Raw genomic sequence first — 24,152 nt, 5'->3', positions numbered from 1 at the left:
GACTCCCCGTGGTTCATGTGTTGCCGTGTGACGGGACAGTGACTCCCCGTGGTTCATGTGTTGCCGTGTGACGAGACAGTGACTCCCCGTGGCTCATGTGTTGCCGTGTGACGAGACAGTGACTCCCCGTGGTGCATGTGTTGCCGTGTGACGGGACAGTGACTCCCCGTGGTTCATGTGTTGCCGTGTGATGGGACAGTGACTCCCCGTGGTTCATGTGTTGCCGTGTGACGGGACAGTGACTCCCCGTGGTTCATGTGTTGCCGTGTGACGGGACAGTGACTCCCCGTGGCTCATGTGTTGCCGTGTGACGGGACAGTGACTCCCTGTGGTTCATGTGTTGCCGTGTGACGGGACAGTGACTCCCCGTGGTTCATGTGTTGCCGTGTGACGGGACAGTGACTCCCCGTGGTTCATGTGTTGCCGTGTGATGGGACAGTGACTCCCCGTGGTTCATGTGTTGCCGTGTGACGGGACAGTGACTCCCCGTGGCTCATGTGTTGCCGTGTGACGGGACAGTGACTCCCCGTGGTTCATGTGTTGCCGTGTGACGGGACAGTGACTCCCCGTGGTTCATGTGTTGCCGTGTGACGGGACAGTGACTCCCCGTGGCTCATGTGTTGCCGTGTGACGGGACAGTGACTCCCCGTGGCTCATGTGTTGCCGTGTGACGGGACGGTGACTCCACGCTCATTAGCTGTGGCTCTCTTCAGTTCTACTTTCCTGTGGCCTCAGGCCCTTCTGAATTTGTTTAAACTCCGGTTATAATGGCAAAGTTGGCGAAACACCTGCAGTCAGTTTCTTTCCCGTAAAACGTTTCTGCGGTCTGTAATAAATGCATGGGAAAACGGGAAGATGAACACAGCTAAATTATATCTATATTATATTATATGTAAAGGCTGTTTCCTTGCTGGTTTGACCGTGCTTGGCCTGTTGCCCAAAGGGCTTTCACAGTCATTCTCAGTGAACGTGTGATCAGCCCCCACCTGTCGCTGCTCTGTAACACTGATCTCTGCTCTGTAGCACTGATCTCTGCTCTGTAACACTGATCTCTGCTCTGTAACACTGATCTCTGCTCTGTAGCACTGATCTCTGCTCTGTAACACGGATCTCTGCTCTGTAACACTGATCTCTGCTCTCTAACACTGATCTCTGCTCTCTAACACTGATCTCTGCTCTGTAACACTGATCTCTGCTCTGTAACACTGATCTCTTCTCTGTAACACTGATCTCTGCTCTGTAACACGGATCTCTGCTCTGTAACACTGATCTCTGCTCTGTAACACTGATCTCTGCTCTGTAACACTGATCTCTGCTCTGTAGCACGGATCTCCGCTCTGTAACACTGATCTCTGCTCTGTAACACTGATCTCTGCTCTCTAACACTGATCTCTGCTCTGTAACACTGATCTCTTCTCTGTAACACTGATCTCTGCTCACTGGATGTCCACTGAGAGCCGTGCACGCCCTGTTGCTTTCCTGATGAGAGTTTGCTGGAAGCAGCTGGCTTGTCGAGGATGTATGATTTATGTCTTGTGTATATCGTAACTTTACACTGCCGCACATGCCATTCTTTACAGAGCTTAAACAAATTGACATTTTCAAGCGAACGTACAGATTCAAGTCACAGCTGTTTGATTTTCATTCTTGCTCGTAATTATTTTTATTTATTTATTTTTGTTTCGTTTTTTTCCCCTGCAGCTCCCCCATGCCCAAAAGGTAAATATTTCATTTTAAATTGAATCTCGAGTTGTCAAGTGAAAATGTATGCCGCTATTTCCTATTTAATATATGGCTGTTTGATGACTGCCTGTGGCTGTGTGAGCTTGACTGCACTCACGGTTGTGTAATATCTGCATGTGTCTGAGCTCTGGTGCTTTTTATATCTGTGCGCATCTGCCCCCTGCTGGACGACAGACTGCACTGCTGAATGTGTCCGTTCCTCTCCCAAAGCACGGAGCGGATAACGGAGTGATACATGTGGGATGATATTTGAATTCAGCAAAGGGAATTTCAATGGAATTACTTTTTTATCGTTTGGAATGTCATGTACTGAAAAGTGGCACATACTAATGATTATTCTTCTTCTTATTATTATTATTATTATTAATGATAATAATAATCATCATCATTTTAACAATAATAAAATAATACAAAGTCTAATAAAGACTGCTGCTATAAGCAGGAGGGACAGTGTGCTATGCTTGCTTATGCTACGTTTTTTTATCAGACATTCTGTTCCATGGCTCATAGCTGTAGTCCTTATCAGACATTATGTTCTAATAGTTTATTGCTGTAGTCTTTATCAGACATTATGTTCTAATAGTTTATAGCTGTAGTCTTTATCAGACATTTTGTTCCCATAGCTCATAGCTATAGTTTTTTATCAGATATTCTGTTCAGAGCTCATAGCGATGGTCTTTACCAGACATTTTGTTCCCATAGCTCATAGCTATAGTTTTTTATCAGATATTCTGTTCGAAGAGCTCATAGCGATGGTCTTGATCAGGCATTTTGTTCCTGTAGCTCATAACTGTAGTTTTTTATCAGATACTCTGTTCCACCTGATCTTCTGACCGTGCCTCCCCTTCTCCTTCGTGAATATGTTTCATATGTTATCATGTTTCCTAGCTAGAAGCAGGGAGGCTGCTCCCTTTGTGTGGGAATGTGGCTCACACACACACACACACACGCACACACACACACACACACGCGCACACACACACACAGACACTTGCACATGCACGCGCACACACGCGCACACACACGCGCACACACACGCGCACACACACGCACACACACACACACACACACACACACACCTGTGTCCCTGCTTCTCTGGGACACTCCGACCTACTTTTCCCCTCAACCTTTATTTAATTGCTCCACACCACACAAAACAGCATCCAGGGATTCTGAAATGAGCCACATCCAGGCTGCTCTGACCCTGGATGGGGTCTCTGGTGAATTAATGCCATGCATCAATTAATTGACCATCATGTGGTAGAAAACATGCACTACTACTGACCTTGAGTTTCTCTGGTATAATTTTTTGTGTGGAATTGGGCTAGGTTCCATTTCACCAAAATGCTTCCTCATAAGGCAGCATTTTAAGGCAACCTTAGAAAACTTGATAAAGCGCAATGGTGAGTTATATTTGTCCAAAATGTCGACTGCATCCATTTCATTTGTGTCACTGTTAAAGGTCTGTTTTATTGTGTTAATTTATGATTCTAATTTCCTTGTTTGTGATTCAGGATTGCTCGTAAGTGTAATTAGATTTTTTTATTTTTTTTTCATATCACTGCTAGTTTAGTTTTTGTTCAGGTTTCGGTTGATGTGAGATTACCGATGAACACCCAGGTGGTAATTATTGATTGATTGATTGAGGTTTGCTCTGGTGTTTCGGCAGATGGGGCAGAACAACAGTCCTCTGTTAATGACCACCGTGGCCATGCCGGTGTTCAGCACCAAGAACCAAACGGTGAGATCCGCAGACAGTCCGCCTCAGGGCGACCCAGCCCTGGTCCTGCAGGGCCGCAGGGTGTTCTGCCAGTCATCCCCCCCTGAAAATGAATGTTAAATTATTAGTTTTAGGGATTATTATTATTATTATTTATTATGCTACTTGCCCTTTAAGAGACCTTACCTGAAGCAGTGATGTCATGCTAACCTGTATGTCTTTCCTGTGTATATAAATGGTTTCTCATGTGGGAGGAGACCGGGAAGCAAAAAAGTTTTCTACCACACGCACGCACGCACGCACTCATGCAGGCACTAACAAGGAAGGGTAGAGGCATATGCCATTTGTTTATTTGAACTGAAAGAAAGGAATAAATAATCATTGCGTTTTATCTTGAAATCAAGAACTCTTCCATTGTTTGTGAAGTAGACCCAATGGCTATCCTGGAACACCCCCCTATAACAACCCCCCAGTGCCACACAGCGAGCTGAGGTACTGTCACAGCCTAATCCACCGGTGTCCTTTATCAGTTCAGCACTGAGTGAGATCGCAGAGCTGCGGCAGACCCTGCAGGCCGCCAGGACAAGGATTGATGAGCCCTGATCTACCTGTTTATCCACAAGAGAAAGCACAGCCCCTCTTAAAGACCATTCAGTGAAAGCAAACAATTCCCATCACGTGGAGTAAAGACCTTGTGTCTGCGAGGCTGATTAAAGAGCCAATACATGTTTAAAGTTAGGACTGTGTGTCGGCATATGAGGTGGGGCTATGGAGTAAAGAGTGTGTATACAAGTGTACTGTACACTGGACGAGGACTTTATTAGGTATTTATTAGACTTGTTTTTAGACTTCTGCTGCTGTAGCCTATCCACTTAGAGTTATGATGCGTTGTGTGTTCAAAGATGCTCTTCTGCATACTATGTGTGGTCAGCTTTGACCAGTCTGGACATTCTCCTCTGACGTCTCTCCTTAACAAGGCATTTCTGTCTGCAGAACTGCTGCTCACTGGATTTTTTTGCACTTTTCATTCTTTGCAAATTCTAGAGACTAGTGTGCGTGAGAATCCCAGGAGATCAGCAGTTTCTGAGATACTCAAACCACCCTGTCTGCCACCAACAATCATTCCACAGTCAAAGTCACTTGGATCACATTTTATTACCCATTCTGATGGTTGATGTGTACATTAACTGAAGCTCCTGACCCATATCTACATGATTGTAGACATTGCACTGCTGCCACACAATTGGCTGATTAGATTATTACATGAATAAGTAGGTGTAATAAAGTAAAAATGTTCAGTACTCAGTGAGTGTCCATATGAGGTGGGGTATGGAGTAAAGAGTGTGTGTACAGTGTGTATCTGTGAGGTGGAGTGTAGACAGGGAACCTGTAACCATGAGTAAACGGTGTGTGAGTCTCTGGGATGTGGTGGAGATTAACGGGTGTATTTCTGATGTGGAGTAAAGCGTGTTTATCTGAGGCTGACCTGCGTTCTCCTCTGTCCCTCATTAGAAAAATCAGGGTATTCTCCTGGGCGTGGTCGGCACTGACATTCCTGTCCAGGAGCTTCTGAAGATCATGCCCAAGCACAAGGTGCAGTCTCAGATTATCGTACTATTATGATATAACATTATTATATTATCACATTATCATATATTCATATTATCACATACTCTACACCAGTAGTCTCTAACCCTGGTCCTGGAGAGCTACTGGGTCTGCTGGTTTTCATTCTTACCCTGCAATTAACTATAATCAACTGCTCTAATTTAATTAATTAACTCACCTCACCAGGTTATCTGGGTCTCAACAGGTGCTGATTTTAAGGTGAAAACAAAAACCAGCAGACCCAGTAGCTCTCCAGGACCAGGGTTGGAGACCCCTGCTCTACACTGACTGTTGTTGTAGTTTCTGCAAAGTTTTGTAATGCCTTGAGATACACAGTATTGCATTTTACCCTACTTTTACACTATTGTATTTTGAAAACTTTTCCTCAGAAAGAAAGAATATTGATAAGCGAATGTCTGAATGTAAGTTATGAGTCTCTGGTGCAGCGTGGCTGATTGACGGGTGTTTGATGTTTCTGTCCAATCACAGCTCGGCATTCACGGCTACGCCTTTTCCATCACCAACAACGGCTACATACTGACCCACCCGGACCTGCGGCCTCTGGTAACGCCGTCCCTAACGACGCCTTAATGGAGTCGGACTAATACTCCGGCGCAATGGCACGATCGCTCATGTGAAAATCGCCGTGGAATGACAATAAAACCGCGTTAAATGGAGTCACTGTACCGTAACCGAGTTCCAGGAAAGATTTTTACGTGCGACTTCACATGAGTGCCGTAGTCATTAGTATGGTGGATGATGATGATGACAAAGATGATCAGAACGATGATGAGAAAGATGATGATGAGGAAGATGTTGTTTAATGATTACGGGTAACGATGATGGCTTGCGATCGTGACGATGGCTGTGTGCTTTTCCGCAGTACCAGCAGGGCGGTAAAAGGAAGAAGCCAAACTACAGCAGCGTGGATCTGTCCGAGGTGGAGTGGGAAGACCGAGACCACGTAGTATGTTTACCCTGCGCTACCACTGAATTAGCCCTGTATTTAAGATGCAGCCCAGTAATGTCAGCGTGTGTGCGTGTGTCTGTGTGTACGTGTGTCTGTGTGTACGTGTGTCTGTGTGTACGTGTGTCTGTGTCTGTGTGTGTGTGTGTCTGTGTCTGTGTGTGTGTGTGTGTGTGTGTGTGTGTCTGTGTGCGTGCGTGTGTCTGTGTGTACGTGTGTGTGTGTGTATGTGCGTGCGTGCGTGCGTGTGTCTGTGTACGTGTGTGTGTGTGTGTGTGTGTCTGTGTGCGTGTGTCTGTGTGTACGTGTGTGTGTGTGTGCGTGCGTGCGTGCGTGCGTGTGTCTGTGTACGTGTGTGTGTGTGTGTGTGTGTACGTGTGTGTGTGTGTGTGTGTGTGCGTGTGTCTGTGTACGTGTGTGTGTGTGTGTGTCTGTGTGTGTGTGTGTACGTGTTTGTACGTGTAGTTACGCAACGCCATGGTGAACAGGAAGACAGGAACATTCTCCATGGAGGTGAAGAAGACAGTGGATAAAGGGGTAAGGGCTCATTAAGATGCTGCTCAGCATCTCGTGGAGCAGCATCATTTTCTCTTTACCGGTTGTATAGTGTGTGTAACTTGAGAAAGAGTTTACAACATTTAGGCTATATATTGCCAGGCCTTATTCTTCTCCAGCGCTTGACAATTCATTGCTTATACTACGGAGTAAAATATGTTTTTGGTTTGTACTTCCATTAACAGAACATCAATCTCCACTTCAGAGAAGCTTTTTTCTTTTTTCTCTTTAAATAGCCAAAATTCCATATATCGTATTTAAGGGGCATCAATTTATGCTAATCACTAATTTTGTGAACACGCCTTTGATGTACAATTACTTGGTTTTTATCAACATACACACAGAAAAAATATGTGTTTTTCGAGAAATCGGGCGGAATTTGTTAGTTTGGTTCCGATCACGCATACAGTGAAATATTGATCATTGAGGCCCTATGTGTGTAATATGAACCCAAAAAATACAGCTGTTTTTGTTTGTCCATTTTTTCGTATTGTATTTACAACACAAACCTAAGCTGTCTTCTGTGCTCCACAAGTGATGGCTTTTCAATCTGACAAAAAACAGGACATACAGTTAAATGCAAAAGTATTGGGACAATGGAGTCAAATTTGTAGTTTTACCTCTGTGCTAATCAAATTTGTTTTTCCAAACAAACATTGACTATGGAGCAAAATTCACAATGACTGCATTTATTTCAGGTGTTTTTTTTTAAAGACATTGAACTATATTGCAAAAATTCCATTCAATGAGTCAAGACCGCCTGTCTCAAGTCAGCATAATATTGGGACAAATCAGCTGTTTAAAATTCCACGTTTTCCACATTATTCTAAGTATTTGAATAAATGTAAAGATGTGAATGTCTGTGCATGGGTTATATCTGCTGGAAGTGTTTGTTGAGTCTACTTTATCATCTAAAAGTTGTAAGACAAGAAAACTGCAGGTGAGGGCCAGAATTACAAAATTACAACCAAGAAAGATATTGTGAGGATGCATGAAAAGAACGAGCCGCTTCTACTCAACTTTCTTCCTTCTTTTCTAACAACAACCTGCTAGACCCCCATCAGTCTGGCTTCAGATCGGGCCACTCGACAGAGACTGCGCTCCTCTCCGTCAGTGAGTCACTTCATGCCGCACGAGCAGCCTCCCTCTCCTCTGTCCTCATTCTTCTAGATCTCTCTGCTGCCTTCGACACTGTGGATCACTCCATCCTCCTGTCTGCCCTGTCAGCAACGGGCATCTGTGGCACAGCCCTGGACTGGATTAAGTCCTACCTCTCTGGTCGCTCCTTCCAGGTTGCCTGGGCTGGTTCGGTATCGACACCTCGGCCCCTCGCCACAGGAGTTCCCCAGGGCTCAGTCCTTGGCCCGCTTCTTTTTTCTCTCTACACTCGCTCCCTTGGCCCTGTGATCACTGCACATGGGCTATCCTACCACTGCTATGCGGACGATACCCAACTCTTCGTCTCGTTCCCGCCGTCTGATACGCAGGTTTCAGCCCGTATCTCTGCTTGCCTGAGGGACATCCAGAGCTGGATGGACAACCACCATCTAAAGCTCAACCCAGGTAAAACTGAAATGATATTCATCCCTGCTAATACCTCTCCCCATCTGGATCTCTCCATTTCCCTCGGGGATACCACACTCACGCCGTCACCCAGTGCAAGGAACCTCGGCGTGGTGATGGACAGCAGACTGTCCCTTTCCGAGAACATTGCGGCGGTGACCCGGTCTTGCAGGTTCTTCCTATACAACATACGGAGAATCCGCCCCTTTCTCACCCCCTACTCGACCCAGCTCCTGGTCCAAGCGATGGTTCTGTCCCGCCTGGACTACTGCAATTCCCTCTTGGCTGGCCTCCCAGCGTCTGCCATCAGACCCCTCCAACTCATCCAGAATGCAGCAGCTCGTCTGGTCTTCAACCTTCCCAAATACTCACACGTCACCCCCCTGCTTACTTCCCTCCACTGGCTGCCTGTCATGGCTCGCATCAAATTCAAAACATTGGTGCTAGCCTTCCAAGCAGTTAAAGGGTCTTCCCCAGCTTATCTGCAAAAAATCATCAGACCCTACACCCCTGCCAGACCTCTTCGTTCAGCCTCCACAGGCCGCTTGGCACCTCCCCCTCTCAGAACCTCCACCTCACGCTCACGACTACTGTCTGTTCTGGCTCCACGGTGGTGGAACGAACTCCCCGTTGAGGTCAGAACTATAGAATCCCTCCCCACCTTCAAGCGCAAGCTGAAGACACACCTCTTCAAACAGCACCTCTCCCCATCCCTCCCTACCTCCCTGTGAACCTTAATTGTTGTCTCTGTGACTTGTGTATCAGTATTTTAGTTGGCTAGGTAAGCAGTGTTTGGATAGTTAACTTTGGTGACTTTTGCTCTGTTTGTTTGTTTGTTCAAAAAAAAAAAAAAAAAAAAAAAAATGGCCCTTGTCCTTATCTTTGTTGTACAGGTAGCAGTTGAAATTGTACTTACCTCTAGGGTCTTTCAGCGAACTTATCCCTGGTTATGGGTATGCACTTTGTTGTACGTCGCTCTGGATAAGAGCGTCTGCCAAATGCCAATAATGTAATGTAATGTAAAAAATAAGTGTTATTGTGGAATGTTTGTGCATTCCAAAGTCAACAGTGTGGAATGTTTGTGTGTTCCAAAGTCAACAGCGCGGAATGTTTGTGTGTTCCAAAGTCCGTAGTACGGAATGTCCTGAAAAATAAAGTACTTACTGGAGATCACCAGCAATCAGGGGCACAGCGGAAAACCTCAGAAGGTGATGACAGGATGATTATAGGAGCTGTGAATAAAGCTGAATAAATTGTCAGCTTGAGTAATTGCTAATGTCTACGCTGGGTGCGGAGGACTGAGAGAAGGGCAAATTACAGAGGCTGCACTTCCAGATGTAAACCTCTCATCTGCACCAGGAATAGAAGGCAAGATCGCAGCAACAGAACAAAAGAATACAAAGATGAGCCTGATGAAGACAGCAGGACCGATGAGACAAAGATCAACATTCAATAGAGTGATGGACAGGTGTGGAGGGAGAACGAGACTGCACTGGATCAGTGTGCTGCTTCATCTGTCGAGCACAGTGGAGGCGGGGGGGTGGCCTGGGCCTGTTTGCCTGCACCTGGACCCAGTTCAGTGGAAGATATTTTTTAGGCCTTTTTCAGCTTTATTGGACAGTATATAGTATAGAGAGACAGGAAGAACGGGAGCGAGAGAGAGGGGAAGACATGCGACAAATGTCGGACGGTCGGATTCGAACCGCCGACGTCGCGGCTCGCAATGAGCATGCGGTCAGTGCTCTACAGGCGGCGCCACCGAGACACCCCTCAGTGGTCGTTATTGATGACCAGTAACCAGTGATGGCAACAACAGAATGACAGGTGAAGTGTACAGCAACAGGTTATCCGCCAATATTCAGAGAAATTACTCCAACGTCTTTGGACAGACGTTTATCGTGCAGCAAGACGATGGCCAAAAAAACATACAGCAAACTTGACCAAGGAGCCTTTCAGTAAAATATGTGAAAGTGTTTGAGGCGGCACAGAGTTAAACCTGAACGAACATGCTTCTCAAAAGTCCAGCAAACACAGCAACTGAAAGTCTCAGGTGATCAGCTCATGAACCTACTGATGTCCATGAGTCTCAGACTCCATGCAGTCATCAAATGTAAAATCTTTGGACAGTGCCTAAATCAGTCAGTCACCAGATTTAAATCTGAATGAACATGCTTCTCACAAGTCTGAATCCCCGGCAAACACAAAGCAAATCTCATGAACCTATTGATGATGTTGCAGTCCATGCAGTGATCAAAGGAGTATGCAACTAAATATTGATATAAATATATTGCAAGTTAATATATTTGTCAAAACTTACTGTGTTGCAATATTTATGCTGACTTGAAATAGGGGGGACAACTCACGAAATGCTATTGCATTTAACTGCATTTCACACTTGTGTTTAACTGTGTGTGATATCCTGCCATGAAACATTGCTATACTAATTGAAATTGATATAAAGTGTCACATTTCTAATGTGTGAAAATGTATATTATGAAGTGAAGCTTAATTAAACTTTGATAATTAAAAGATGTGGCAATATACTGTATAAGTAATACATGCAAAAAATTGTGCAGCTTCTCTGTTTAAACCCAGAGTGTGTTCCTCAGGGTTAGATAGTGTGTTTCTCCCTTTAGAGATTTTGTGTGTTTCTGCATTTAGAGATGTTGTGTGTTATTGTATAGATTGTGTTTTGTGTACATCTCTTGCAGAAGCGTGTCCTCTCAATGCACATTGACTACTACTACACTGACATCAAAGGAACCCCGTTCAGGTAGGGTCCGCTCAAAAGCATCAAGCCGCACTACACACACATTACACACACAGTTTCATTTACTGCGTGCTTTCCAACCTTCTAGCAACTTTAATATAATAAAACATAAACACTTTCTATGAAGCAAGCACATACAGGATAATGCCATATGGCTGTATCTGTAGTGCTGTATGATGCAGTTATAAGTAAGGGGTAATACCCTATGAACGAGTCAGTTATGAGGAGATAACTGCCCAACAGGGTGGTGCTATGGCCCGATGCAAAGAGAAGGGCCACTCAGCACCCAGAAAGGCAGTTATCTCCTAATAACTGACTCGTTCATAGGGTATTTTCCTGCCTATACCATGGCTAACTTGCCAAATGAATGTAGCTATGGACTATTTATTTTAAGTTTGGAAACAAATGTATTAATGATTATGATAAACAGTGGTATTGGGAGAAACCATAGTCCCTGTTGCTGAGGAAAAAGTCTGCTTCGTGCAGGTTAAAATAGCCCGCTGCAACTAAAAGCTAGCTGCATGATTGCCAAAGAAACGTTCACTAGCTCACCATCACCAAAGCAATTTATAAAAAGTTGACGCTGTATTCCAGACTTGTATTCCAGGGTGTGTGTGTGTGTGTGTGTGTGAGTGTGTGAGAGTGTGAGAGTGTGAGAGTGTGAGAGTGTGAGAGTGTGAGAGTGTGAGAGTGTGAGAGGTGTGTGTGTGTAAGAGAGAGGTGTGTGTGTGCGAGTGTGTGTGTGTGTGAGTGTGAGTGTGAATGTAAGAGAGAGGTGTGTGTGTGCGAGTGTGTGTGTGTGTGAGTGTGAGTGTGAATGTAAGAGAGAGGTGTGTGTGTGTGTGTGTGTGTGTGTGTGTGTGTGTGTGTGTGTAAGAGGGAGGTGTGTAACCATTCTGCGTTTCTGGGTTCAGTCTCGGTGTGGCCCTGTCCAGAGGCCATGGGAAATACTTCTTCAGAGGAAATGTGTCTATAGAGGCAGGTAAGGCTGTTTCTCACACCTGGAGTGTGTATTTGTTATTCTGAGTGGTGAAAGCTTATGCATGACTAACTGGTAAAATATGTTAAAAACAAAATGTATCAAACTGCAGTGTTGGATAGTCAGGTTTGAGGTGAGAGTGAACGCTATGCGTGGGGTGCAGATGGCTCTTTCCACTTGGTGCTTAGTGATGCAGCCTCTGATGTGATTCTGTGCTGCAGGGCTCCATGACCTGGAACACCCAGATGTGGTCCTGGCAGACGAATGGTGAACATTAACTTCTGAACACTCTGTGTGTGTGCCTGTGTGTGTGTGTGTGTGTGTGTGTGTGTGTGTGTGTGTGTGTTATCATGCTAACATGCTAACTGACTTGCTCTCTCTCTCTCTGTTCTAATAATAACAGGATCTATTGCAACACTGAAGAACACCACGAGCACAAATACCTGTCCCAGAAACAGGCCATCAAACTGTACCTGATGGGACGCAAGCCACACCTGAAGTGTGAGTCACCTGAGCCGGAATCTGGGCCCTTACCCAGACAACTGCGACAGTACTGTGCAAACGTCTTAGGCACCTGTATAACATTCTGTACAGAAAAGATGCTTTCAAAAATAATTAAATGAAAGGTCCTAAATAAACATACTACACATTTTACATTACATTTGAGTAATTTGGCAGAATAGTTAAAAACTGAATCAAATCAAGCTTTATCAAGGTTCAAGAATGGCCGTTTTACATTGGAGAGCTGACCAATGCCAAAATACCACATGATCGAGCTCAATGTAATACTGTATGATGTTGGTAGCATGGTGATGTGCTAAAGAGTCTTTGAGTTGGTGCTGTATATAAAAAAATAAAAAAGTGCTATATGTAGAAAGCTATTATTGTTAGGGTGTGAGGAGTGTGTGTCTTGTTTTATCCCACTGCAGGCGATAAGGAGCTCATCCAGGAGGTTCTGTTTGATGCCGTGGTAACGGCTCCACTGGAGGCCTACTGGACCCGACTCGCATTAAACAAGTCTGAGTATGTCTGTAATCACAGAGTGACTGGAGTCAGTCCTCATTCTGTCTGTAATCGCAGAGTGACTGGAGTCAGTCCTCATTCTGTCTGTAATCGCAGAGTGACTGGAGTCAGTCCTCATTCTGTCTGTAATCACAGAGTGACTGGAGTCAGTCCTCATTCTGTCTGTAATCACAGAATGACTGGAGTCAGTCCTCATTCTGTCTGTAATCGCAGAGTGACTGGAGTCAGTCCTCATTCTGTCTGTAATCACAGAGTGACTGGAGTCAGTCCTCATTCTGTCTGTAATCACAGTGTGGCTGGTCTCACTCCTCATTCTGTCTGTAATCACAGTGTGACTGGAGTCAGTCCTCATTCTGTCTGTAATCACAGTGTGACTGGTCTCACTCCTCATTCTGTCTGTAATCACAGAGTGACTGGTCTCACTCCTCATTCTTTCTGTAATCACAGAGTGACTGGAGTCAGTCCTCATTCTGTCTGTAATCAGAGTGACTGGAGTCAGTCCTCATTCTGTCTGTAATCACAGTGTGACTGGAGTCAGTCCTCATTCTGTCTGTAATCATAGTGTGACTGGAGTCAGTCCTCATTCTGTCTGTAATCACAGTGTGACTGGAGTCAGTCCTCATTCTGTCTGTAATCACAGTGTGACTGGAGTCAGTCCTCATTCTGTCTGTAATCACAGAGTGACTGGTCCCACTGCTCATTCTGTTTAGTTTCGTTTATTTGACAATTCACTTTCTAATGAACAAATACATGGTTGCCTCCACAATGTACCTGCACAATAAAAAAGAACATCAAGGATAACACAAAAAAAGTCAAGACTTATTTCCATTGTGGTCCTTGTTGCTATCTGTACTCACAGTGTGAATGCTCTCACTCCACATTCTGTCTGTACTCACACTGTGAATGGTCTCACTTCTGTCTGTCCTGAATGTTTTTGGATATAATCACATTTATGAAGAATGTATTCTTCCACGGATTTAGCACAGATCTAACATTACTTCTGCTGTTGCTGGCACACACTCCCCGGGCATGGAGTGTAAGTGCAGTCCAGTTCAGTGTGGAGCATTCAAACCAATTTTACTGACGCTGGTATTTTTGTCCGCCTGGTTCATTGCAGCAGGATTCAGGTGTAATACAACACACAAAACAGAGTTTTATATGTCATTAATAAATCCAAAATTAGATTTTGGTTAATCCAAAATTAAATTTTGATTACAAACCACACTTGGAAAAGTGTAGTCACACCAACCCTGTTCACTTTTCTGTAGAATAAGTGGATAATCTTCTACTTCTTAATCCTCTTTACCCCGTTGAGGGGCATAGGGCGTCCACCAGAGCTCTCCATCTCACTCTCTTCTGGGCCAGAAGTGGATAATATTGCAGTTTAAATGTGTGTATGTTCTTATTGGTAGGAATCCAGACAAGGGGGTGGAGATTGCTTTCTTGGGCACAAGGACCGGACTCGTCAGAACCAACATGTTTGTGGTCCGAGAGCAGCTGACCAGTCAGTAAGTATGATACACTCGCCTTGGCATCACCCACAGTTGGTGTAAATAACCTATAAACGAAATTGACAAAATAATACAACACAATTAGCTCTGGTTCTAGCCATTACCTGTTTTACTTGGCACAAAAGTTGTTATTGCTACAGAAACACGTTAGTATGAACTTACTGAATTGGCTACAGTATGTGTGCTTTTTTCAGATTTTATTAGTTGGTCTCAATTGTGGCTCGTTGTTCATTTGATAATTGTTGTTGTTCATTTGAGTTTGTTTGATACAGATTTGTTAGATGGAGCATGTCCAGGAGAATACTACAGTTCAAAAGCCACAGATTCACTACTTTCAGGGTCCTAGCACAAGCATTGGTTTTCTGCCAAAAAATCAGAATCAGAATCCTGATTGCACATGTGACAGTGCTCCATATAAAATAAACTTTTACCCATTATAGATGTTGATTCAGGTGTGGAAACCATACCATTTTGATTCAAGTTAGTTGATATTATGTGTCTCAGGTGTGTTGGTGTTATTCAAGGTGTTATTCAGGTGTGATTCAGTGTGTAGGTGTGTCTCAGGTATGTTGATATTATTCAGGTGTGATTCAGTATGTAGGTGTGTCTCAGGTGTGTTGATATTATTCAGGTGTGATTCCGTGTGTAGGTGTGGCTCAGGTGTGTTGATATTATTCACGTGTGATTCAGGTGTATGTTTCTGTTTGCAGAGACTTTCTCATAGCTGATGATAAGGAAGGTGTGTTCAACGCTGACCACTTCCCCCTGTGGTACAAGAGAGCTGCAGAGCAGGTTCCTGGGACCTTCGTCTACTCCCTTCCCTTCAGCTCAGGTAATACTCACCTTCATGAGGTAATACTCACCTTCAGCCCAGGTAATACTCACCTTCAGCTCAGGTAATACTCACCTTCACCTCAGGTTATACTCACCTTCATGAGGTAATACTCACCTTCAGCTCAGGTAATACTCACCTTCATGAGGTAATACTCACCTTCAGCTCAGGTAATACTCATCTTCTTCAGGCATGGGGGCGACATGGCTCAGGCCGTAAGAGCAGTCTGAGGGTTGCCAGTTTGATCCCCCGCCTGGGCTGTGTCGAAGTGTCCCTGAGCAAGACACCTAACCCCCAAATGCTCCTGACGAGCTGGTTGGCGCCTTGCATGGCAGCCAATCGCCGTTGGTGTGTGAGTGTGTGTATGAATGGGTGAATGACAAGCATCAATTGTACAGCGCTTTGGATAAAGGCGCTATATAAATGCCAACCATAGAGAGAGCATGTGCCCTCTTTTCATAATCGCTCTTTCAAGATGAATCTTAGCTGTGATTATGAAATGAACAGGTTTTTAAATATAATAGCATTGGGTTGTATTTTCTGTTTCATACAGGGATAGATAATAAGAGTGTGGTATTAGCCAGCACAGCTATCCAGCTCCTGGATGACAGGAAGTCCCCTATCGTGGCAGGTAAGATATGCTCTCCGGTTTGATCAGACGCCTCTTATTTCACTTCAGAGCCGACACCTGTGTTTTCGTGTCACGTGCACCTCAGATTATGCCTGCTCATTTCACGCACAAATCGACCCACGTTAATTGCGTAGGTTTGGTAATTTAAACAGAATAGATGATCAGCCACACTTATAATACATGTTTTATGCAAATTCTTTAAGGGTATCCATAACACAGAAATGGCACAATGTAGAAATACCAAAATCATTCGTTGGCGAGCCCGTTGCCATTGTAGTAGATCTGTGAAATGGCATTGAGTTTGGTTTTTGAAACGGGTGAGATATTGAAGTTGCTATTTTTAATGGAAATGCCAAGCAGCGGAAACATATAGTGTGCTACAGCGTTAATTATAATATCGCATTGATACTTTTATTTAATACACACTACTAGTTTCCATGGAAGGTCCATGGGGCGGCCCGGTGTAGCCACAATAACATCTGCACAGCCATTGGGCCCTTGAGCAAGGCCCTTAACCCTGGATTGCTCTAGGAGAGGCTCCTGCTTAGTCTAATCAACTGTAATGAGCTGTAATGTAATCTGATTAAATGTAACCATGGCTGTTCTGAGTGTCTGGTTGATTTGGGGTTTTTTTTTCTGCTCCAGCGGTGGGGCTCCAGATGAAGCTGGAATTCTTCCAGAGGAAATTTTGGACAGCGAGCCGCCAAGTGAGGAGTGTGTGTGTGTGTGCGTGTGCGTGTGCGTGTGCGTGTGCGTGTGCGTGTGTGTGTGTTCGTGCGTGTGTGCGTGTGTGCGCGTGTGTGCGTGTGTGCGTGTGTGTGCGTGTGTGTGTGTGTGTGTGTGTGTGTGTGTGCGTGTGTGTGTGCGTGCGTGCGCGCATGTGTGTGTGTGTATTGATAGATCATGTTGGTGAAGACTCTGTGTAACAGCTGGCTTGTTTACGGGCCTGTTTCAGTGCGCTGCTCTTGACGGGAAGTGTGGACTCAGTTGTGATAGCGAGGCAAGTACTGGAAATGAACAGCTGGTTTTGTTCTGTTGGGCATGTACAGTGAGCTCCATAATGTTTGTGTTCTGTTGGGTATGTACAGTGAGCTCCATAATGTTTGGAACACATTTTTTTTTCTTGATTTGCTTCACCAAAGAAGATACTCAGTTCCGTGGTGTTTATAGGTCACAGACTTCAAGCAGTTATTGCATGCACAGGATGTAGGATGTAGGCCAAAGCACTAAACACGACTTTCATTTACATAAAATTGTATAATTTCCCAAACATTACGCTGCCCTGAAGTTGAGGGGCTATGTATAAAAAGTGCTATAATAGTTACATTGAGAAGCCAAAGTCTATAAAAAATATACTTAAAAGCTATGAACGTGCACTTTAACCATATTTGGACTGTTTGATTACACAATCTAAAACAGTGGTGTACAGAGAAAAGTAAAGAAAAAACATATCTGTCCCCTAAACATTATGGAGCTCACCTGTTTGTCCTATACTGTTGTGTATGTACTACTTCCTGTTTGTCCTATACTGTTGTGTATGTACTACTTCCTGTTTGTCCTATACTGTTGTGTATGTACTTCCTGTTTGTTCTTTACAATTGTGTTCTGTATGTGTGCTGTATGTATATTTTCTGTTTGTGAAAGTCCTTCTGTCACATTGTTAAATAATTGTTCCACAGAACATCAACTGCTACCTCATAGACAATAATGGATTCATCCTAGTCGCCAAGGATTCGTCTCAGGTAACACTCCACTAATTGTTGACTTTGTGGGTCAATATGCTCTCAGTCAGAGTCAGACTGAACCTCTGTATATTCACGATTCTGGTTTAATGGCTGTGATACTGTCAGTGTGTTCTGGTTTAATGCCAGTGAATTGTAATTCAGTACTTTGCCTTACCCGGAAATCGATCGAGGTCTGCCATCTCTCTCTCTCTCTCTCTCTCTCTCTCTCTCTCTCTCGCTCTCTCTCTCTCTCTCCCTCCCTCTCTCAGACAGGGATATTCTTTGGGGAGGTAGAGGGGGCTGTGATGAACAAGCTGCTTCTCATGGGGTCATTTAAGAGGTGAGTGACTGCAATGATAAAAAACAAAACAAAATGGAATGAGTGATGCTCGTTCATGCCCACCATTTTTTTTTAAAAGCACAGCTGAGGACCAGGAAGTTATGATGCATTCTGATTGGGTCAGTGTGGTGGGGTGTCTTCTGTGGATATCAGTAGTAGCGATGTATGCTCTAATTGGCTGGAAGTGATAATAAAATGTGTTTTGATTGGATGAATGGTTGACGGCATGTATTTGAGATGGATTGGGGATGGTGGGGTAGGGGGTTGGGCTTGTTTCAGAGGGGCTGGCCGTGGTTAATATCTGAGTGTGTCTCTCCACAGGGTGACTCTGTACGACTACCAGGCCTCCTGCATTGTATTTGTGGAGCGCAGTAGTAGCCCTCAAAGCTTATTAGATGTAAGTTTTTACAAGCCTGAGTATCAACATGAATTATTTATGTTATTGCTGAAGTACATATGATCAACTTTTTATCATATATTCACTGTTATTCTCTGCTTATCTAATTATTCTCTTACACTCTACAGACACACACACGTGCACACACACGTGCACACACACGTGCTCACACATGCATGCATACACACACACACACACACACACACACAGATCATATAACACTCTGTATCTGAATGTTTATCTGTATCTGAACAGAATCCCAGAATAGTGAAAGGTCCACATCATTCACAAGATTATGACAGTATTATGATGACAGTATCAGCTAGTTTACTTTTGAATGCTGTTCATCCGATGGTACATACTGTTATACTCATGTCATGTGCAGTAATGTCGCAGGGGATACTTCTCTACAGTAGTATTCTCAGAGATTTGAATTGTGTTCTTCCTCCACAGCCCTATCTGGCCTTCCTGGCTGCCGTTAAATGGCTCATCTCTGAACTACTCATGTAAGAACATATTCGGCCTCCAGCATCTGCCCTTTTTCCATTGGTTTTCTGTGCAGGGATGACGCTACGATGGGCTGTCCTGCAATATTACCGTTTCAGCATTTTAGTGTGTCGGTGCAATGACTCATTAACATAATATCATGTTAATGTGTTTGTGTACATTTTTAGTTAAGTAAGTTTTTTTGTTTTTCTTTCCTCATGAGTTATTGTGAAGTTAGTGTGGTAGTATTTTTTAATTTAGTGCACATTAGCTGGTGTGAACTTATTGCCAGTGAGCCTGGTGTGGAGTGGTGCATATGCATTTTTATTTATTTTTGTGTTCTTCAGATTTATGCTGGAGTTCAACCTGTACAGCTGGTGGCACTCAGACGTCACAGCCAAAGGTCAGCTTGCTATTTCCTGTCACCTGAGCACACTGTTTCCTGTCACCTGACCACACTGTTTCCTGTCACCTGACCACACTTTCCTGTCACCTGAGCACACTGTTTCCTGTCACCTGACCACACTGTTTCCTGTCACCTGAGAACACTGTTTCCTGTCACCTGTCACCTGAGAACACTGTTTCCTGTTACCTGAGTGTACTGTTATACTGTCACCAGATATCTTTTTTTTGTCTGAGTGGAGAGGTGACAGGATGGGAAAAGCGTAACAGAAGCTGTGTTTACCATTAATCTTCACCTTCTACATTAGAAAAATCCAGTTTCCTAGTAACTACTAGCACACTATAATCTGGATTGTTTCAATTTTGTGCATTCAGTAAATTTGCTTATATTGTGAATGTTGGGTTACATTTGTACTGGTGTAGGGCTGCCCAGTATGTTGCCCTCTCTACTTTTCCCCTGCTTAATTAAATTTAGAAAAACACTAAGAGTCTCCACTGTCTATTTAAAAAACACTAAGACTCTCCACGGTCCATTTAAAAAACACTAAGACTGTCCATTTAAAAAATAATGCAATACATTATGGAAAGACATACAGTCCAGTCCATAACTATTTGGACAGTGACATCATTTTGTTGTGTTGGCTCTGTACTCCAGCAAATTGGATTTGAAATGAGAAATTACAGTCCTACAGATAACACCCGGTGTGGAAATACCGCAGAATTAAAGCTGTCTGCTCTCTAACCTCATAGTCATTGTTTCATTGCAGAGAACAGATCCAGAACAACAATAATTGCGTCACTGTCCAAATACTTTCATGTACAGACCACACTGTATAATCCTCAAATCAACGCTAGATGGCAGCAAGTCCTAATTAATCCTATATACCCACCTGACTACAAATGTGCACTTGCAGTCAGCGTGGGTTTATTTTATTATGTAATTTTCTTTTTCATTGTTCATTGAACAATGAAAATAAAAAAATGACATAATAAAATAAACCCATGCTGACTGCAAGTGCACATTTGTAGGCAGGTGAGTATACAGGCATATACAAAAATTTGGGCACCCCTGGTCCAGTCAGCCATTTACAATTTATATCTTGGTGAGCGGAAACAATTAAACATGACACATTTCTTCACATTTTAAAGCATGATTACTTTTTCTTTTTTAACAGTTTCAGTTTTGTGTTTGTATGCAATACAACCCCCATTGAAGCCCTAACGAGTAAATCACCGGAGTCTGGGCCTTAGTAATCATCTTATTAAAAAGTAACAAACAATAATCCAAAAGGGTTCCCAACCTTTCGCACAGGGCCATTTTCATTTTTTAAATAATTTATAAACAGTAAAAAAAATTTTTTTAAAAGCAATCTTGCTTTAAAATTTTCAGAAAGTTATCTTGTTTCAGGTTTGCTTCTGTTCTCCAGGATATTAAATGTAATTGTATTGACCAAGGGTGCCCAAATTGTCTGAGCATACCACTGCATATGTTTACGTGCATGCGTATGTATGTGAGCGTTTGTGTTTGTATGCGGTATATGTTTTACACGAGTGATGACTTCATCTACAGCTCAGCGGCTGAAGGGGAAGACCATGCTGGTTCCGTGTGACACAGAGTACCCCGCCTTCGTCTCCGAGCGCACCATTAAGGAGACCACCGGGAGCATGGACTGTGACGGATGTGTCAGGTACCGGTTGTGTCAAACGACTGGCCAACGAATCCATTGGTTGCATTGGTTGTGTGTGGTCTAAATCAAGAACACACTCTATATCACTGCAGAACATTTTAGAAAACCACAAAAATAACTTGTGTCGATTAATTTTATAGAACAAATTCACAGATATAAAGATGAATATAAATGTTCATATCATGCCTGGAGTCCTTCTTAGGATATATTTATACAGGAAATAGTTCCAGCCCTAAATGGCATGACCACAGCCGGTGTGAAGCCAGGTGGTCATTAGAGGTCACTTTTATTTATTTTTAAAATAAAAAATCTATGCACATGAAAACCGTCTATGCCCATTTGAACACATGCACTAGCGCTGAAATAATAAAAGTAATTAGAAACTATCCCTATAATGCATTTTAGTCTCATCACTGTGGACTCCTCATATCTCTTGAGGGGTGTAATATTGGTTAAATACTAAATGGAAAATGGACTGCATTTATCCATAGCGCTTTACAATTGATGCCTCTCATTCACACACACACGCACACACACACACACACACACACACAGCCATGCTGCTCAGGGACACTTTGACACACCCAGGGCTGGGGATCAAACCGGCAACCCTCTGACTGCCAGACGCCCGCTCTTACCTCCTGAGCCAATGTCACCCCACTTCGTGACTAAAGCATTACAGACATGACAATAAACCATATCCGCATTCATATTAGTGGCACCATTATTGTGCTACCACTGTTGGTAGACCTCACAAACCGCATTCATTTATTATGGTGTTTCAGAGACTTTGTGGAGCGAAAACACATTGGAATGAGAGAAGTTAAGTTGCTGAAAGCCACTATATTAGGCAAATTGGTTTTACTCACTAGGTGGTGTAACAAAGCTTCAATAAACATTTCAATAAATTAAGAGCCTCAGGTTCTCAGCTACTGCTAGGTCCCTGGGTGGAAAATAATGTTGACAGGCCAAGTCTAGTTCAAGTTGAACACCTTTACAGAAGGAGTCGCTCAGCACCATGTTATATATATTTTATTTACATTGACTAGTGTAAATATGTTGCACAGAAGCGTCAGACTTGTACTATGACATTTGACCTTTGACCTGTGTTTCTGCAGGTCATTTGTGATCCAGCAGATTCCCAGCAGCAACCTCTTCATGGTGGTCGTGGACAACAAGTGTGACTGCACTGCCTCCCCTCCCGTTACCATGGAACCCATAGAACTCATGTATATCCTGCTCCGAGTCTCCACCAGATGTTACCATTACCTCGGGTTGTCATGGAAACAGGGGTTTATTTGAAATTTCATGACAAAGTTTATGATGAGTGACAAGGTTGTTTCTTTGTGTAAAATAGATTTGAAAAATAGAAATTCAATTAAGCTGCTTTATTTTAGGGTTTTTTTTACCCTTAGGACAACGGGAGTATACGGAATGTTAAGACTACACAAGGGTTAAGCGTATTGGTGGTTATAAGCAGAGCAAAGCCAAGTACAGTACTTACTTAAGATACATTTTTCATTTTAAGCTCCTGCAGGTCCTTGACAATTTTCAATTTCATTTCCAACCAAAATGATATTAAATATTTAATTCTGAATGTTAGTGATAAATTCTATTTATTACATTTCCATTAAATATCAATAGTCTGCAATTCTTGTCATCTAAAGGGTTTAAGTATTTCAATGAATATTATCCAGGTCTTGATTTTGAGAGATGTTGTTGATTTGACTTCAGGATGTCTGTTTTCATGAGTGACAAAGTTAATCACAAACAAAAACGTATTCATTCACGATTCAGGGAGTTCATTTCACTTCAGTTCAAGTGCTTTTGCATGATGGGTAAGGGGGATTTGCTTCACACAGAAGCTTTGACAGGATGGGTAAGGGGGATTTGCTTCACACAGAAGCTTTGACAGGATGGGTAAGGGGGATTTGCTTCACACAGAAGCTTTGACAGGATGGGTAAGGGGGATTTGCTTCATACAGAAGCTTTGACAGGATGGGTAAGGGGGATTTGCTTCATACAGAAGCTTTGACAGGATGGGTAAGGGGGATTTGCTTCATACAGAAGCTTTGACAGGATGGGTAAGGGGGATTTGCTTCATACAGCAGCTTTGACAGGATGGGTAAGGGGGATTTGCTTCATACAGCAGCTTTGACAGGATGGGTAAGGGGGATTTGCTTCATACAGCAGCCAGGTTTCCTTAACTGCGGTGAACACAACGAGTCGCTGAAATGTGAACGCCTGAAGTTACAGCAGGACAGGAAACGGCCGGACTCCTGTCATCCCTATCACGCAGAGGTACGAAACAACACCTGCTCTGTGTGTGTGTGTGTGTGTGTGTGCGCTTGTGAGTGAGTGAGTGAGTGAGTGAGTGAGTGAGTGAGTGAGTGAGTGAGTGAGTGAGTGAGTGAGTGAGTGAGTGAGTGAGTGCGTGCGTGCGTGCGTGCGTGCGTGCGTGCGTGCGTGCGTGCGTGCGTGCGTGCGTGCGTGCGTGCGTGCGTGCGTGCGTGCGTGCGTGCGTGCGTGCGTGCGTGCGTGCGTGCGTGCGTGCGTGCGTGCGTGCGTGCGTGCGTGCGTGCGTGCGTGCGTGCGTGCGTGCGTGCGTGCGTGCGTGCGTGCGTGCGTGCGTGCGTGCGTGCGTGCGTGCGTGCGTGCGTGCGTGCGTGCGTGGTGAACTGAATTTATTTGTTTACATAAAGTCTTGGTATGTGAATAGCCATTTATTCATTTGAATAATAAAAAAGTAAATCATAGAAATGGTTCTTTGCATGGCAGCCAATCGCCGTTGGTGTGCGAGTGTGCGTGTGTGTGTGAATGGGTGAATGAGAAGCATCAATTGTACAGCGCTTTGGATGAAGGCGCTATAAAAACGCCAACCACTTACCATAGGAATGATCTTCTCCGTAAAGATAGTTCTCCAAGTCCGTCTGATGATGATGAGCATAAGACTATGTTCAGGGCCGTGTTGAAGGCTGTGCTGAAGGCCGGTACAGCCCTGTGCTGAGCACGGTTCCTGCGTTGTGTGTCGCAGGAGAACGCGATGGAGTGCGGAGGAGCGCTAGGCCTCAATCCCCGGCCCCCGGTGATGCTGCTGGCCCTGCTCTCTGCCCTGCTCGCCAGGTGACCAGGGCTCAACGTGCTCGGATGCCCCTCAGGCCTAATAAACGGCACGCTCACCTCTCACCCCACCACCACCACCTCAGCCACCAC

The 24,152-nt window shown here is 44.0% G+C and overlaps 1 protein-coding gene across 2 annotated transcripts in view; it reads left to right on the top strand.

Moving 5' to 3' along the window:
• The window catches only part of LOC133109699 (voltage-dependent calcium channel subunit alpha-2/delta-3-like), a 71,640-nt gene extending 47,488 nt beyond the window's left edge, over positions 1-24,152 (top strand). For both annotated transcript variants that reach the window (XM_061219192.1, XM_061219191.1), the window contains 25 exons: positions 1,702-1,719; positions 3,413-3,484; positions 4,976-5,056; positions 5,561-5,635; positions 5,955-6,038; positions 6,504-6,575; positions 10,868-10,929; positions 11,841-11,908; positions 12,127-12,172; positions 12,309-12,406; positions 12,835-12,928; positions 14,341-14,436; positions 15,150-15,271; positions 15,825-15,902; positions 16,548-16,609; positions 16,858-16,902; positions 17,582-17,644; positions 17,896-17,966; positions 18,288-18,363; positions 18,817-18,869; positions 19,197-19,252; positions 20,822-20,939; positions 22,058-22,171; positions 23,159-23,240; positions 23,974-24,152. In XM_061219192.1, coding sequence (XP_061075176.1) covers positions 1,702-1,719; positions 3,413-3,484; positions 4,976-5,056; positions 5,561-5,635; positions 5,955-6,038; positions 6,504-6,575; positions 10,868-10,929; positions 11,841-11,908; positions 12,127-12,172; positions 12,309-12,406; positions 12,835-12,928; positions 14,341-14,436; positions 15,150-15,271; positions 15,825-15,902; positions 16,548-16,609; positions 16,858-16,902; positions 17,582-17,644; positions 17,896-17,966; positions 18,288-18,363; positions 18,817-18,869; positions 19,197-19,252; positions 20,822-20,939; positions 22,058-22,171; positions 23,159-23,240; positions 23,974-24,066 — 1,899 coding nt within the window. In that variant the 3' untranslated portion in view covers positions 24,067-24,152. The remainder of the gene's footprint in view (positions 1-1,701; positions 1,720-3,412; positions 3,485-4,975; positions 5,057-5,560; positions 5,636-5,954; positions 6,039-6,503; positions 6,576-10,867; positions 10,930-11,840; positions 11,909-12,126; positions 12,173-12,308; positions 12,407-12,834; positions 12,929-14,340; positions 14,437-15,149; positions 15,272-15,824; positions 15,903-16,547; positions 16,610-16,857; positions 16,903-17,581; positions 17,645-17,895; positions 17,967-18,287; positions 18,364-18,816; positions 18,870-19,196; positions 19,253-20,821; positions 20,940-22,057; positions 22,172-23,158; positions 23,241-23,973) is intronic.

Source organism: Conger conger, chromosome 14, assembly GCF_963514075.1.
Source record: "Conger conger chromosome 14, fConCon1.1, whole genome shotgun sequence".
In the NCBI taxonomy this organism is placed as follows: Eukaryota; Metazoa; Chordata; class Actinopteri; order Anguilliformes; family Congridae; genus Conger; species Conger conger.
This window is presented reverse-complemented; position numbering and strand designations above follow the sequence as displayed.